The following is a 17,282-nucleotide window of genomic DNA, read 5'->3' as shown; positions in this document are numbered from 1 at the left end:
TTCCATTATAAAAGAAAACAGTGTTGCCAATTAAACTTACACTACTAATAAGATTTGTGGAGGGGGAGGGAAGAGGGAGAGAAAGGGGAAGAGGAGAGGAAAGAGGAAGGGAGGGGTGCTGATATGAGAGCTGGAGGGGGGAGAAAATGGCAATTCTAGCTTCTGCCTCCATGATTTTTCTTTTTTTTTTTGCCAGTCCCAGGACTTGAACTCAGGGCCTATGCACTGTCCCTGAGCCTCTTTGTGCTCAAGGCTAGTGTTCTACCTCTTTAGCCATAGCAACACTACTGGCTTTCTCTGAGCAGTTATTGAAGATAGAGTCCCACGGACTTTCCTGCCCAGGCTGGCTTCAAACAGCAATCTTCAGGTCTCAGTCTCTTGAGTAACTAGAATTGCAGGTATGAGCCCCTGGTGCCCAGCCCTCCATGATACTCAGCATGCAACTCTGCCTAAGGATTATCTACTAATAATAGTATTGAACACTTGAAATGTATATAGCCCGAACTGGAATGTAACTGTAAAATATATCACAGATTTCAAAGACTTGAGAAGAAAAAGGATATAAATTCTAACTATTTTTACGTTCATAACATTTCTTTTTTTTTTTTTTTTTTGCCAGTCCTGGGGCTTGAATTCAGGGCCTGAGCACTGTCCCTGGCTTCTTTTTGCTCAAGGCTAGCGCTCTACCACTTGAGCCACAGCGCCACTTCTGGCCGTTTTCTATATATGTGGTGCTGAGGAATCGAACCCAGGGCTTCATGTATACGAGGCAAGTGCTCTTGCCACTAGGCCATATTCCCAGCCCACCGTTCATAACATTTCAAAATGAAATTTTAGAAATATTAGTTTAAATAGGTCATTAAAGGTGTTTTCCCTTCTTAATTTGCTAACATAATACAAAATTTAGAAACACAAAATAACTTTCACTGGGCTTAAAGCCCATTAGCTAAGTCTCTTGCTCTGCTTTTTCAATTCAATTAATTCTACAAGTCTGCTATCCAAACTCTGAAAAGATTAGACTACATAAAGAACACAAATCACCTAATTTTGAAATTTCTTTTTTAACAAGTCAAATCTCAACAAAGCCAAAAGAATCACTAGGCCCTTAGGAGAAGGAATAATTGGGAAGGACAAAAGGAGTTAAAATTAAACTTTATCAATGTTAGGAAAGTGCAGCTTTGCCTTACCTGAGGCTTGGTCAGTTCAATGGCAATATTTTGAACTTCTATGTTACAATCCAGTTTGGGTGTTCTGAGCTCCGCTTCTGCATAAGGATTCATGTAGAGTTTTGCAGAGGCCAATATCGGCTGGAAAACTTACATCACATGGGAAGATATTAGATATATTTATATGCTCTTATGGAGAAAAACTAAGAACACTGTTACTATGACCGGAAAAATAATGACCCAGACTAGATGTAACAAATCATTCTGCAAAATATTTAAATATATGTATATGCAAAATACCTATTATAAAGCTAACTATAAGTTAAAATAGAATCTCCAAGGAGGAAGTTGGAATTTATTTCCAGGTAGAAAATGTGTAAGACAATCTTAGTATAAAACTAGGGTTCTCTTCCTTGCTAACAGAGATTTAATCACACTATTAAACACACAAATACAGGAAGAAAATAAAATCTAATATCTGTCTTACGTTAACATTGGCAGAATTTAAGAACAGAATCACAAATAAAAATCATCCCAAAACAAAAATTACTCCCAACTTTCTGATTTTCAAAATGATCATATATATAAATTATCTTAGAGCCAATAAAGAAAAATATTCTCAGCTGAGCATCAATGCCTCACTCCTGTCATCTTGAAATCAGACACTCATGAGGCTGAGATCTGAGGACAGCAATGTAAAACCAACCCAAACAGCAAACCCAGAAGATTCTATTTTCAATTAACCACCAAAAGCCCAGAGTGGAGGTTTGTCTCAGTATTTGAGAACCAGCCATGAGTAAAATTCAATTGTTAAAATGTCTACAGCGGTTGATTTGTCAGAAGTGACATGCAAGGAGTGACCTGAATTCCAAGATCTCAGAAATGTCTAAAGAATAAGAGGAAAAGAAAAAAATTAAAAAGAAAGAAAACCTAAGTCCTAAATCAACATAGTAAAAGAAGATGTGGAGAAGGCATGGAGGTTGGTTATTGGAAAACTCAGTTTTCCTGACCTTCCTCTCATTCACCAACAGCATGTGCTTACAATATAGTCCTAAGTAATCAATTGCAGTAAATATCATAAGACTAGGTTACAAAATCGGTATGTTTCATTTGTCAAAGTAACTATTAGAAAAACTGTTAAAATACTTCATTCCATCTTTTTGACATGAAATCAACTTTCAATAGCACTTCCTATACTCAAAAACCTATGTAAAAATAGGCATTCCATGTTCCTTCTTACAACTTGTATTCAGCTTTTACTAGTACTTACTGTACTGATAGTTTGGGGGTGTATTTCTACTCGTAAGAATCTCTTTTTTCAGCTGTTCCTAAACACAAAATTTGAATTGTATGAGAATGAAAAACATACACATAAAAAAAGAAAAACTTCATTCTTACATCAGTATCTTTGTTCTTCTCACTGTAACTTCTAACCCATAAGAAAATATTATGCATTATTTATACCTTTATTTCTTTAGTATAATTATGTAGAAACAGAAAATGTTGAAAGCCTCTAAGTATCTAGAAAATCATAATTTTGTATTCATTCTAACTTTGAAAACAAAATCATCGATACATACACACCCACAAATTTCTAGTCAACGGTAAACAATTTGTTAAAATATCCTGAGAAATAAGGGCTAGGACTTTAAAATGTAGAAAATTCAACTATTCTGCCTTTCTCTAAGAAAAGAAACAGAACTAAAATTGTCTTCACACATTAAAGTATTGAGTTAATCTTCTATTCAGAAAATCACCATTACAAATGCTTAAAATATATGCCAAAGACATATGCTTTAGGGTCTAAGAGGTATCATCTTTTCTTTACAACACTCTTGATCAGTCTCCTATGAAATAACAAAATAGACAAATAAGAATGTCAAAAACTGTTTTTTGCACTGCTGATTCAATGAAAACAAACAAATTACCAAACTCCTATCCTCATTAGGCCCGCTTGTAAATACATTTAAGGAATACAGTTAGCATTTCCAGGTATACACTGAAATTACCAAGATCTGTTCCCTGGATTTCTGGTAAGACAGGCAGCAGTTCACATTCCAGTAGGCACTGAGACTATCAAGTTTTACAAGCTACAAATGAAAAATGAAAGCAATCAGACAATAAATACACTGACATTGTAAATCAATACTAAAAGAATATTCTTGTGTTCAGTATGCCCAAATAATCCAACTGCCATTTTGAACTTTTAAAGCAAAGAAAATAATGTAAAAATGAGTAAAGGGTATTTGTTAAACTTTACTAAGTTTAACATTTGCTACATTGTGCTTCCAGGAACACAATTTCTAAGACATTCATTCATTCATTCAATTATCAAAGGTTATTGAGAATTTAGCAAGTAAAGGTTTTGCTAGATAAGGAAGACATAATCCTCTAGTAAATGCCAGGAAGAAGTGGTGAGAGAGCTTTCTGGTTAATAATATGGAGAAAGCTACATACCTACCTATGAGAGTCACAATGTCATTAGCATTTTTAAAGCACTGTGTGATATTCTACAGGTATAAAAAAAATGAAAAATGTCTGTTTAATTACATGTGACTCTCCTTCAATAAGTAATTTTACTTGGCCACATAATATTTTTCCATCTTACCTCATAATCTCTTAATCACCTAACATTTCATAAATCCCATCAGGAAAACATTAATTTTACCCAGTTTCTTCATTTCAGAGTAGGGAACTACAGAATGTCACATAGTAAAATGCAAAGCCAAAACTAGGCCTTTAGGCTTTTAATTCACCACTAATTTATTTATATTGACAGCTACTGTTAAAAGTAAGTATATTATTCCTTTTGAGAAAGACTTTTGTCAAAGATAGTGATTCTGGCCTATACAGTATCATATGATATTCATCAGGGTACTTTTCTCCGAGTACAAAGATAGCCAAGATTTCTATAAATATAAGCATTTTCTATGGATAAGAGCAGTTAATAAAAATCAGTATATTTACTAAAACCAAAGTGCTGTAGTTAATCTCATGCAAAAGCTTTGCTGCATTGAATTTGGTCTGTCTTTAAATAAGATGTACCTATAGACACTTGCAGAATTCACAATAAAACTACAAATAGATGACACTTACAGGACAAAACAGAACTAGATGGAGCCTTTAGCGCTCCTGTCACTGAGTTCTGAACATCTACTGCTCTGCTGTATCATCCAGCTAAACCCTGGCACTTTACTGCTTGTACATGTAAAGACAGCTACCTATATAGTTTAAAAAAATACAAAATTCTAACTTCCAATTCACACCAACAGCACTTTCTGCTCTGGCAATGTTTATTTAAGAACATGTATTGTTTGCACTAGGGAAACAAACTGAAATTTTCATTCTAATAATAATGTAATACCTTGTATATAATTTTTTCTGTTTCATTTAATATGCAGGGAGTCCAGTGCTCATTAGTAGTCTATAAAAAGAAGAGAGAATTACTATGAAATGTCATTTACAGTGCTGGCATACATGTAAACAGTAACAAAATAAAGAACAAAAAAACTCTAGCTAGTGTTGACTGTTTTTTTTTGTTATGGCAAATTCAAAGGAATCATGAAAAATAGAATTAGGAGTTTTTAACTGAGCTCCTTCATTCAGAATTCAGTATAAATAAAAAACAGAGAGCCAATATGTACTCTTATTGAAGAAAGCATACAACTACACTTATTTCACAAGGGCATTGCTGATGAACTTGTTGAGAACAGTTTCAGAGGAAGAACAGATGCAGAGTACACTGGATGGGAGTCAGCGTGAAGAGAAGAGTGGAGGAAGCACAGGGAGAAAACTCACAGGTCAAGTTGGAAAGTGGAGAAAGAGAAAGCAGTAGTTATGGAGCCTGAATGGAGAGGGAGATGGATGGGAGAGGGCCTGTATATGTAAAGGAAAGGAAAAAATGTACTTACTTGCTAACAAGAAGAGAAAGGAAGGAGGAAACTGATATTTGTTACAAAATAAAATAGTTAGAAAATAAAACAGCATCACTGAAAATGCTGAAATTCTAGAGAAGTTGCAGCAAAATAATTTACAAAAATATAACAACTTTTTGAAGCAATAGTTGATCTTAAGACAGTTCAGCTTGTGACTTCAGAATCATATTTCGCAGACACTGAAAATAAACTAATCTTACCAAAAGACTGAATTCTCCCAGTGTGACACCAAATGAAAGAGGTCGTTTTGGATCAGTGACCTACCAAGAAAGAAAAAGAAAAAAGATATTAAAACACACTGATAATGGGTAGAAGTATGGCCCACATTTTACAATAGCAGCAGCAGAAACACCATTAAAAACAAAAGAGCCGGGCTGGGGATATAGCCTAGTGGCAAGAGTGCCTGCCTCGGATACACGAGGCCCTAGGTTCGATTCCCCAGCACCACATATACAGAAAACGGCCAGAAGCGGCGCTGTGGCTCAAGTGGCAGAGTGCTAGCCTTGAGCAGGAAGAAGCCAGGGACAGTGCTCAGGCCCTGAGTCCAAGGCCCAGGACTGGCCCCAAAAAAAAAAAAAAGAGCCAACATTAGCTAGATAATTTTTGTTCCATATTGTGTTACTGTTTACATCTACGACAGCACATTTAGAGCATGTTTCATAGTTATTCTCTCTTTTTATAGACTACTAACAAACACCAGACTCCCTGCATATTAAATGAAGCAGAAAAAATTATATACAAGGCATTACGTTATTATTAGAATGAAAAAGAAATGACAAGACATAAATGAATTCATAAAAAAGGAGAGAATAGAACAATGTGACCAACATAACCCGCACTTCACAAGTATGACACGTCTGTGGTACTAACATGATACGTTTCCAAGGGAATCCTTTCTCTTACTAGAAGTACAATGACTGAGTAACTCAGACCAAATAGACTCTTCTCTACATATTTACAAAGGGACAGTCTTTTCATCTGTATTAATAAAGATGTTCTTCATAACAAATAAAGCAAAGTGTCACAGATTGTGACACTGTTACTAGTATGTTTTCAAATATTTAAGATTTTCACCCTTGGGAAGGAGAACTGTTTATTTACTTTTCTTGACACTTCAACAGAACAATATTTCATTAGGAAATACTCAGGATTTTTTTTTTTCAAACAGAGTCTCTATATGTAGCCCAATCTAGCCTCAAACTCCTCCTAACTCAGTCTCCCAAGTGCTAAGATTACAGGTATGCACTAGCACACTGAGCTACAGATTCTCCACACTTAAGTTTCTCTCTGTGTGCCCAAATCTATCAGCATTATTCTGTGGTCTTATTTCTGATGTTCAATACCTAAATGAAATTTATACACACCATGTAACTGGAGCCATAGTGTGCAGTCCCATAGCTGAAACATCCTAGAGACGACTACAGTTATATTATTGTTTGTGAGGACAGACACTAGAAAAACTCAGGGGGAAATCATAATGTTTCAAAATCATCCAACTAAATGACATAGTTTAATCAGATGGATGGACCCTTCTCAATGTGCATGCATGCTACAATAAAGCTGAAAAGCACAAATAACCTTTGGGGCTATATTTTTAATTAGTATTAAATTACAATGATTTGTGGCAAAACATTTTGCTTTCATCCTATACTCATCATTTTTCTGTACAAAGAATTTTATTAGACAGTTATGAATCAATAGCACGGGTGAGTTTCCACTTACAATGTGATTACAAAACCAAGCAAGTGTGTTTCCTCTAAGGTCACATGAGTCTGGTACAGAAAGGTGGATCATGGCATATACTCAATCTTCCTGTACCACAGGTAACTAGGTCAACTAACTTGTAACTATGTCTACAACATGTAACTCAACAGTTCGTAATACACTACTTATAAACTGCTGCCATTATCTAAATGAACTTCTGTATAATAAATTATTATTTTCCCATTTCTTAATTAAAAGTAACATGCCTTGCTAACTGTATTGTCACTTTTAGGTTATCTTGCCACTGAGATTCCCATTCACACTACTGAGTGAAATGTGATGTTTCTATGTCATCAAATTAGGGTTATTAACATATTAACAACTCACATGTTTAACATATCTTCATGGTGAGAAATTTAAAATCTGTTCTTAGAGCAATTTTAAAGTACACGTTAATTACTGACTATAATTAAAGTACACCTTAATTACTAACAATGCTGGACATTAGTCTCCAGAGTTTATTCCTCCTAAGTGAAACTTTGCACCTACTATCCACCCTCTCCATCTGGTTCCAAATTTCTGACAGCCACCGTTCTGCTTCTGTGAGTTTGACTGTTTTAGAGACAACACACAATAAAGTTTTGACAAAAGTCTCTTTCTGCTCCTGGCTTGGTTCATTTAACATAATGATCATCCACATTACTGGAATGACAGCACTGCCTTCTTTTTTAAGGCTAAACAGTATTCCCCTCTCAAATACAGTATTTTTGCTACTGGTGGGCCATTCCACAGCTTCCTTATCTCAATTACTAGAAACAGTACAGCAGCGAATACAAGACTGCAGCCAACTCCTCAGCACTTAGAAGTGGTATTGCTATATGTCATGCTAACTCTATTTTGTGTTTTAGGATACCTCCACTATTTTCAAAACACAGCTATAATAATTTATATTCCCAACAATGGTCTACATATATTCCCATTTCTCCACATAATCTTAACAGTATTTTCCCAAATGTATGACATGTTGAGTATAGTTTATTTTCCTGAGCTTTTAATAAATATGGACATTTATGTTAGGCCATTTATGACATTTATGTGATAGCAAAACTCACAGTAATTCCACATAGCCAAAAAATGTCAGCATAAAATGTAGTTCTAAATCCTAATATACAATACAGAATTCAAAAAAAATACAAAAAAGCAGTCTATGTGGTGTTTAACGCTGTATTTACATGCCTAAATGCCCATTTAAAGTAGTCTAACATAGTAAGGAGATATGACAACATATAAATAAAAAAAACCATCAACCTGGGATTTAAAGTAGGTACAGATAACATACATAGAATAGAACAAAATATACATTTGATTACTAACATAAAATGCAAAACTAAAATCACTTACATCATCTTCATATTTAATGTGTATGTCTGTGATTTTTACTTGTACATTTTTTATTACTTGAGTTGCCAATTTTTCCAAAAATGTATCCTTTTTTGCTTCTTTTGGCTTATCTATAAAAGACAGAAAATACAAGCTGAAGAGGTGAAATTCTCCTGTACCACATGATCAATGACCAAAGGAGAGCTGGGGCACTACACAATGGAAATCACACCAATTCTAGTATCTTCACAATTTTACATTTTAATTTTAGTATGTATTAAAACTTATTTTCAAAGCTAAATTGTAATCTAATATTTATTTTTCCTTCCATGATAGTAATGAAGTGGCAACGTGTAGAAACAACACATGGCATAAAAACTACTTTTACCTACCTTTTGAGCGATCAAGACCTTTAAAACGTTTCTTAAAGTGTTTTTTGTGCTTTTTACGCTTACGTCCTTCTCAGTGGAAGCATTTTAGTGAGAAAAGGATAAAATGCAAGTTAGCAGACAAGAGGACAGCAGAGAAAGAGACTTCTTCCTGACAGCAAATTCTGGCACAACTCATTGTTTCCTTATCCTGAAAGGACCTGACTTCAATACAAACACAATCCCATAAATTTTTAGTAAAGAATAAATAACCTTCTTTAATACAGAAAATAATTTGGCAGGTGCAACTGTAAAAACTAGATAAATGGCCACTCTCAGTGCCCTTTACATTATTGATTGCTGTATAATACAAAGTTTCACTTGAATTTCAATGTTACAAAAATATTGGAAATGTAATAATGACAATGTAAAAAATTCACAAAAGGTTTAGATAAATGTGCGGTATAAGGAATAAGTGAAATGACTGGGTAGGTTGCTAACATATGATCTTCTCTGAATGATACAACTCGTAAACAAAACAGTATCATGGGTTAAGAATATAAATAAGATGAGCATGAAATGTACATTGGATTATCTGTTTAATTAGTTGAGCAATTCCTATAAAACCTCATCCTGCCAGGCAACAGTGGCTCACGCCTGTCATCCTCGGAAGCTGAGATCTGAGGATCATCATTCAAAGCCAGCCCAGGTAGGAAAGTCTGTAAGACCCATCTCCAATTAACCACCAGAAAACCAGAAGTGGCATTGTGGCTCAAGTGGTGGAATGCTGGCTTTGCGCTGAAGAGCTCAGGAGCAGTGCCCAGGTCCAGAGTTCAAGCCCCACGACTGACAAAACAAAACCTCATCTTCCCTTCACTTAGTACTGCCTCAGTATATTATTGAATAAACATCTTTCTTACCTAACTTCCAGATCATTTTGTTTGTGATGCTGGCATTTGAATTCAGAGCCTCAAGCTTGCTGGAAAGGTGACCTACGACTCGAGACACTTCTGTCTTTTATGCATTATTTTTGTGATAAGTTCTGATGTCTTTGCCCCAGCCAGCCTAGACAGGATCCTAATACCTATGCCTACCACATAGCTGAGATCACAGGCATACACATCCACACTTGACTTATTTATGGAAATGAAGTCTAACTTTTGACTTGACTGGCCTCAAACTTCAATCCTCCCAATTTCTGCCACCTGAGTAACTGCACTTATAGGCATGAGCCATTGTTACTGGCCCAAGTCTTTCTATGCAACTGCCAACTAGGCATCACTTCTAATCTGAACTATTTTTTTCATTATTGTTATTATAAAGGTGATGTATAGAGTTACAATTATATAAGGCAGGAAGCATACATTTCTTTTTGGACAATGTCACCTCTTTCCTCCTCTCCTAGTTTTTCCTTCTCATACCCATCCATGATTGTACAGTTCATTTTCAAAATAGTGTAGTCTGAACTTGTAAGAAAGTATCTACGCAGTCTACTGGCCTCTGGACCTCACTTCCTACTAAAAGTCTTTCTACACTGTTACCAGATTGGTATCTTTTAAAAGACTGATAAAACCCATTAAGCTCCTTTTCACAATTATTTAAAGACTCTGCAGCTTAGCACATAAAAGTGAAGTGTGTTTGCATAGAATGGAAGGTCTTTTGATGATCTGACCCCTATGCCTGTCCTATTCTATCTCCTGTCATTCATCTTCTCACTGGAAACTTCAGAAATTCTATCATTCCTGACCCCTATGCCTGTCCTATTCTCTCTCCTGTCATTCATCTTCTCACTGGAAACCTCAGAAATTCGGTCATTCCTGATGCAATCCATACATTTTAATACCTAGTGACTTGTCATACCCAAAACATGGGCTGCCCTCCCTGATGCTCATATGAGGAAAACCTCAAGTCTAGCACTACTACTATCTGTGTGAAGTCTTTTAACTCCTCTAAGCAGCTCCAATGATTTAGTATAGAATACCAAGAAGTGCCTGCCATTCACTCTATATGAAAAATCTGCACAAATGCTTTATGCATTCTTTCTCTTTCATTGCAGAATATCAGATTGCTTGAGTTAAAGTTTACAAAAATTAAAAAAAAATTCCTGTGTCATCAATAAAATTGCATGGCAAAGCTGATTCAAATTGTTTTGTTGTTGTTGTTGTTTACTTTTCTACTCTGAGCACAGAAGTACAAAATACAGTGACCATTTGTACAATGGGTGCCCTGCCCTGACAGTCAGACTTCACAAACCACTGCCTTTGCACTAGTAGCATAAATGTTATCAGTGGGAAAAAAAACAATCACTTACATTTATGAAAGTAGTTTATTTCACTATGATACTGGGGTTTGAACTCAGGACCTCATACTTAAAAGGCAAGCACTCTTTCTGCCAAGCCTCAAGTCCTGTTTTTCCATGGTTATTTTTGAGAAGGGTCCCACATACACTTGAGCCACATCAAGCTGTTTTAACTCCTGCTGTCCTTGTCATTGCTGGGATCCCAGGCCACATCACCACATCCAGCTTCCTTTTCTTGCAGACTTTTCTGCCCAGACTGACCTAGAACTGTGATCTCCCAATCTCAGTTTCTCACATAGCCTGGGAATGACAGGCACGTCACTACCCAGCTATGAATTGAGAAGGAGTCTCACAAACTCTTCTAATGCCTCTAATGCTAATCATCCTGACAGCCCCTCAGTCAGGCAGCTAAGGTTACAGGAGTAAGCCACCAGACCCAGCTATGAAAATAAAACTACTGCTCAAGAAAAAAATTTAACAGTATTTCAAAAAATAATTTAAAAATTTTAAAGAAACAATATTTCATCAAATGAGGAAAGAATATTCACTGAGAAACTGAAAAGATTAAATACCAGGTAGTACACATTAAATCTTAGCCAAATATCCTCACTTTAGAGAAAGGGTAACTGAATCAATTAGCTTTTTCTTTACAGTGATCATGGTCTGCTGCCCTTAACAATAAGGCCCAGTAATTTTGTGTGATGGACCATTAGAATTCATTGTTATCTCAGGGTAAGTTACTCCTTGAAGGACTGGAAAACTCTGCCCCTGGCAAACTACAGGGAACTGTTCAATTAAAAACCTACAAAACTGAGCCATGAGAGTAGGAGTACAGAATACATGAGAAACCCAGGGTAATACACTAACATAGCCAGCTACATTAATTAATCTACTACAGAGGTGCATCTATCATAGGGAAACTGCTTTCAGGATGATTTCGGGCAGCTGTGAACTGCCATGCAACTCCTTCTCCCACCTGCCATCGTGAATCTACATATTAAAGAAGTTCCTAGCTACAGAAGTAATTCTAGCATAATGCTTACTGTTAAAAATTCAAGATAGGGCTGGGGATATGGCCTAGTGGCAAGAGTGCCTGCCTCGGATACACGAGGCCCTAGGTTCGATTCCCCAGCACCACATATACGGAAAACGGCCAGAAGCGGCGCTGTGGCTCAAGTGGCAGAGTGCTAGCCTTGAGCGGGAAGAAGCCAGGGACAGCGCTCAGGCCCTGAGTCCAAGGCCCAGGACTGGCGCAAAAAAAAAAAAAATTCAAGATAGATTTGCCACATAATCAATACAAACTTTCAATGTCATTAAAACAATTCAAAACAAGCTGCTGAAATCGTATGAAGTATAAAATGTAATAAACCAAATTGTTTTAAATATTCAAAACCATTACTGTAATAGGTAGCTCTCCTAGTAAATAAAAGAGTTCTATTATGAATCCTAAAGCAAACAGTCTTCAGTTTGCCTTTGGAAAGCTTCAAATTTCAAAATGCTACACAGACGGGCCTCCAAACACTGCTGCATAGACAACAGTAATGGAAGGATATGAGAAGAAAAGCAAACAGGTATCTCCTATCAAGTTCCAAATAAATCATTGCCTCCTCCACCCCCAAAGTACATGTTATTCCATTGCTCTAGGCGAGTGTTTAGTTGGGAAACTAGTAGAGTCAAAAAGGCAGTACAAATTCCAGTAGGTAAACACATGAGCCTAACAAAGGGCAGTGAACTATGCTTGTTTTTCTCTCATGAACAGCAACTACTCAGCATGGTGCTTCCACAAGAAGACACTCTAACACTCATTGGATGAACTGATGGTTACAGAAGGTAGGGAAAGGGAACAATGGAAAAGGGGGAACATGAATTACATTTCCATATTTTTCCAGAATAGCACACCATCCAATGGACTCCACTAAAAGCACAAACATAGGCAATGGCTAATTTGTCGAGAGTGGAAGAGAATGAACCATGCATACCCACCAGGCTTGATGTCCTTGTAAACAAAGTTTTCCAAGCCATAGATGAGCTCCCCAGAGCGTGCGCCTGCATCCGCATGGCAGCAGTAACCAAAACGCAAAGCATTTAAAAGACTTCTTAAACTTCACATGTGCCTGAGCTTAATCTCAAAGAATTAGAAATCATCAACTGAAATTCAGTGACTCCGAAAGCATTTATTTCTAAGGAAATATTCATAGACATGCCATTTTCATTCAGTCAGCAGACAATTTTCTTTCTTTGTACTTTTTCATGTTCAGTACATCAATAAACAAAATTGAAGGGAAAAAAATTTCATAAAGTTATAACAATCATTTCAGATTGGACAAGGAAGGCAAACAACTATGGTTAACATTGAAATCTTTAACAAGTAGAGTAAAAATTAGGCATTTACTTTTGCCTTCCATTTTGTCATTTTTTGAAATTCACTGTGATATTTGGTGTTAAATTTAGAGTTGGATGAAATGTTAGCTGACTTTAATGTGGTCTGTTCTTTAGATAGGCTGTCCAACTCCTTCTTATTCAATCCTCTTAATGATGTTCAAAAACATCATCTCCAATTTCCCTCCCCAAGTCTAGCTCCACTGAGATATCTTTGAAATTTTGACATCTCTAAAGCAATCCCTCTCTGGAATTTTAAAGAGAAAGAGAGGAAAAAAATGAATATTCACTGACTACCCCTTATGATTTCAGAATAAAGATCACTACATTTCAGAATATAAGATCTACACAGCCAAACTGGGCTCAACTTCTGGCTTTCCTATTTTCTAGCTGTGTGACCTAGGATGAAGACACACAGAAAAGATAGCATCTGTGTTATATATAGGGTGTTAACTATTAAGTGAGTTGATTCAAATGTAGCATTTTGAAGAATTACTCCAAAGGGTAAATGCTAAATAAACAAAAGCTACTATTGTCATTACCTTCATCACTGGGACACTGAAATCTCTTAAAACTGACCTAAACGTACTGCTCCCTAACCTCACATTCAACTATACTCTATCACCTCCCAAACATCAACTGTACTTTTCCATCTTTACTCTACATTCCTCTACCCAGAATGCCCTGTCCTTTCTGTCTCCTTTACATGTCTTCACAATGTCTGCCCTAATCTTTTGCCTGAACACTGTGAGTTCATTCTAAACCCCTCTGTAACACTCTAGATGTACTCTTTTATAGGACGCAACATTTCCTCCCACTTACCATTACTTTACCAATTCAAATGTAAAAGACTCTGACAATAGGGGCCAGGGATTTTTCTGTTTCCAACAATGTACAGAGCAGACTGGTATCTGACTTAAAAGCATGAAAAAGCTACATGATACTGCCTTCAAAATTCTAATTTTAAGCCAATTAGTCTAACAAAACAAAACAAATAAGTCTAAAAGTAAAACATAAAACATAAACATTAAAATGTACCTTGAAATATTTTTCAGAATTATATTTAAAACTACTAAATATGCCCAGCAAGAAAAGGAGAAAACTAAGAAAAAAGCCAAAGGGACCCAGGAAATAGTGTATGACACACTGAGGAGTAATGAGGGCTAGTCTCAGGAAGATGGCTGTGCAGCAAACTAAGAAAAGCCAATTCAGGGCTGGAGACAGAGCTCCAAGGTAGGGCTCTTGCTTACTTTGATTCTCTATCACCACAAGAACAAAAGAAAATTTTAAAACATTTCAGAGAAAGAATGCCGGAAAAAGGGCATGTAAGGAAAATGAAATAATACATAACAGGCAAATTTCATGTAGTATGTGAAAAATATTAGAGGTGAGTGAATTTAAACAATTATGCAAAAAAGTATTTACAATTCAAGAAAAGGAAAAGATCACATAAAAAGTATAGAGTACATGAAAAGACCTACACGGTGAGATTTTTAAAGCTAAGCAAATTCTCTAGAAATAAAATCATATTTCAATTATTATTCCAAAAGTTAGTGGACAACACTTACTTTAACAAGTAAAATGAATTAGTTTAAATCGATTTCCTAAAACAGACCAAAATAAGGATTTTATTTTCATTTTTAAAATGAGTTGCTTAGGGTTGAGTCGTTCTCTTCTTTGACTTTCATGTTTTTAAAATCAAAACGTAACAACACTAGCAACTAATAGTGGAAAAGTGTAAAATAGCTAAAGCTAGGGCATCTTTATCATTCACATTAAAGACATTCCATAAAATGTGACTCATAGCCATAGAAAATAACAAAGAATAATTACAAGCACTCAGAAGAAATAAGTGTATTTTGCAGCAGTTACGGAAAAATTAACCTCGCTATTTCAGTTCCCAAATTCATCTCTTTTATACTCAGAATATATTTTTGATAAATCTAACATAGTATGTTAAAACTTAGCTTCATTTTCTGAATTTTAATTCCATCTAAAAAATGTAAATTTTATCATCCCAGAAGACACAATGTAACTATACAGTACATCATACAGATCTCTTTTCATAGTTAATTCTACAGCTGTTAATCCTCTGTGGATACATCCGATCATCCACAATATAAGCATTAAAGCCCAGGAATCAAAATTTCCCAAGTACTCACTACAAAATGCACAGCAAGTAAAACTATTCAAAAAATGAAAACATATCATGCCTTTCTTATACATCATTGGAAACATTAAAATACTTTTGAGCAATCACAAGTCATTTCCACTCAAAAAAAAGTCACCTCTGGAATCTATTTCCCAAGAGAAAAAAATACGGATTATATTTAATATGAATTATAAATGTGAGACCATACATTATATGAATATATCTAAGTATCTGTCACCATTGGTACTGATGACTATACAAAAATTAGAGGTATTAAGAAAATATATTTAATTTGAGGTTTCAAGTAATGAAATTCTAGTGCTCGCCAAGCCTGTTGAAACCTGAAGGATATATATATTTGAATTTTGTTTTTTTGTTGCAGGTCCTAGGGCTTGAACTCTGGGCCTGGACACTATCCCTGGGCCTTTTTGTGCTCAAAGATAGCACTCTACCCATTTGAGCCACAGAACCATTTCCGGGTTTTTTTGAGTAGTTCATTCACAATAATCTCACAGGGACTTTTCTGCCCAGGCTGGCTTTGAACCTCAATCCTCAGATCCCAGCCTCCTGAGTAGATAGGATTACAGATGTGAGCCTCCAGTGCCCAGCTTTGAAGGATATTTTTAAATATCCTTTACAATATGAAGAGAAACAGCTGGAACTAAAATGACAGCAATGTTTTTTTCTCAACATCATAGTACTCTTGTAATCTCATTATCCTGCAAGAACACAGGTAAAAATGTCCAGAAACTCTTAATAATGTTTGACCAAAACAATGAGGCCTGCAGGAACCTACAGAATTTGAAAAGTTTCCTAAAGTAACATAATGAAAGTTAGTGCTTAACCCAAAATGGGAAAATCTAACTGGCAATGAGGAAAAGCAATCAAAGAAAAAGAGCAATCATAAACATAAGGCACTAAAATGTTTATAATCATTATTTTGATACAGAATATTTAATTCTTTCTTTGGAAATGCAGCTAAAGAAGCTCTTGTGGGGGCTGGGGATATGGCCTAGTGGTAAGAGTGCTTGCCTCACATACATGAAGCCCTGAGTTTGATTCCTCAGCACCACATATATAGAAAAAAACAAAGCCAGAAGTGGTGCTGTGGCTCAAGAGGTAGAGTGCTAGCCTTGAGCAAAAGGAAGCCAGGGACAGTGCTCAGGCCCTGAGTCCAAGCCCCAGGACTGGCGAAAAACAAAAAAAGAAGATCTTGTGGAAGCATGTTCTTTAATGGTATTAAAAGTATCTAGAATATAGCTATATCCAAGTTATATGAAACATGAACTTACTGTACCTTTCTCTGCTGCTTTTTGAAGGGCTTCTTCAATTCGGGAAAGCTCTTTCTGTTTACTGTCCTGCAAAGATTTTTCTTCTTTTTCAGCATCATATTTAATACCTAAACAAATGTGTGTATGTAATTCACACAAAAGAAACAGAATTAGTAAGGAAACAAATGGAAAACTGTAACCTCATGATAACTTTGATGTATGTTATTTTTTGTAAATCCAAACATATTTCTGCAAAGGATTATTTTTTTAAAAAGCTTACAAATAAATTATCCCTGTTTATTTATAAAGCCTATATCAAAAAGGAGTAAGGAAAGAAAGGCAGGATAAAGATAAATCAGAAAGGAGTCAGTCAAAGAGAAAAAGAAAAGGAAAGCAAAAAAAAAAAAAGTCACAGTATTGGCTTATTATCTTTGAATGATAACAGTTTTACTATCAAAATGATACTATGTCCTCTACCACATGGCATTAATATAGACCTTCGGGAAGAAATTCAGTATATGCGCTAACAATCACAGACTGCAAATGTCCTATATATCTAGTAATCCCATTATTGATAAAGTACCATAAAGAAACCATGCAAATATATACATATATGAAGTATTTACAG

The 17,282-nt window shown here is 35.6% G+C and overlaps 1 protein-coding gene and 1 long non-coding RNA gene across 5 annotated transcripts in view; one reads left to right on the top strand and one right to left on the bottom strand.

Annotated features, from left to right (window-relative positions):
• The window catches only part of Vps13c (vacuolar protein sorting 13 homolog C), a 137,791-nt gene that overhangs the window by 102,889 nt on the left and 17,620 nt on the right, over nucleotides 1-17,282 (bottom strand). For all 4 annotated transcript variants that reach the window (XM_048332995.1, XM_048332996.1, XM_048332997.1 and 1 more), the window contains exons 5-11: nucleotides 16,681-16,782; nucleotides 8,207-8,316; nucleotides 5,302-5,361; nucleotides 4,531-4,590; nucleotides 3,176-3,256; nucleotides 2,437-2,494; nucleotides 1,188-1,315 (exon numbers count right to left, since the gene is read on the bottom strand). In XM_048332995.1, the coding sequence (XP_048188952.1) occupies nucleotides 1,188-1,315; nucleotides 2,437-2,494; nucleotides 3,176-3,256; nucleotides 4,531-4,590; nucleotides 5,302-5,361; nucleotides 8,207-8,316; nucleotides 16,681-16,782 (599 nt within the window). The remainder of the gene's footprint in view (nucleotides 1-1,187; nucleotides 1,316-2,436; nucleotides 2,495-3,175; nucleotides 3,257-4,530; nucleotides 4,591-5,301; nucleotides 5,362-8,206; nucleotides 8,317-16,680; nucleotides 16,783-17,282) is intronic.
• LOC125341020 lies at nucleotides 58-16,489 on the top strand. The gene is made up of 3 exons (XR_007208861.1): nucleotides 58-319; nucleotides 15,681-15,687; nucleotides 15,899-16,489. It is a non-coding gene; the product is annotated as an uncharacterized LOC125341020 (long non-coding RNA).

Source organism: Perognathus longimembris, chromosome 23, assembly GCF_023159225.1.
Source record: "Perognathus longimembris pacificus isolate PPM17 chromosome 23, ASM2315922v1, whole genome shotgun sequence".
NCBI lineage: Eukaryota > Metazoa > Chordata > Mammalia > Rodentia > Heteromyidae > Perognathus > Perognathus longimembris.
This window is presented reverse-complemented; position numbering and strand designations above follow the sequence as displayed.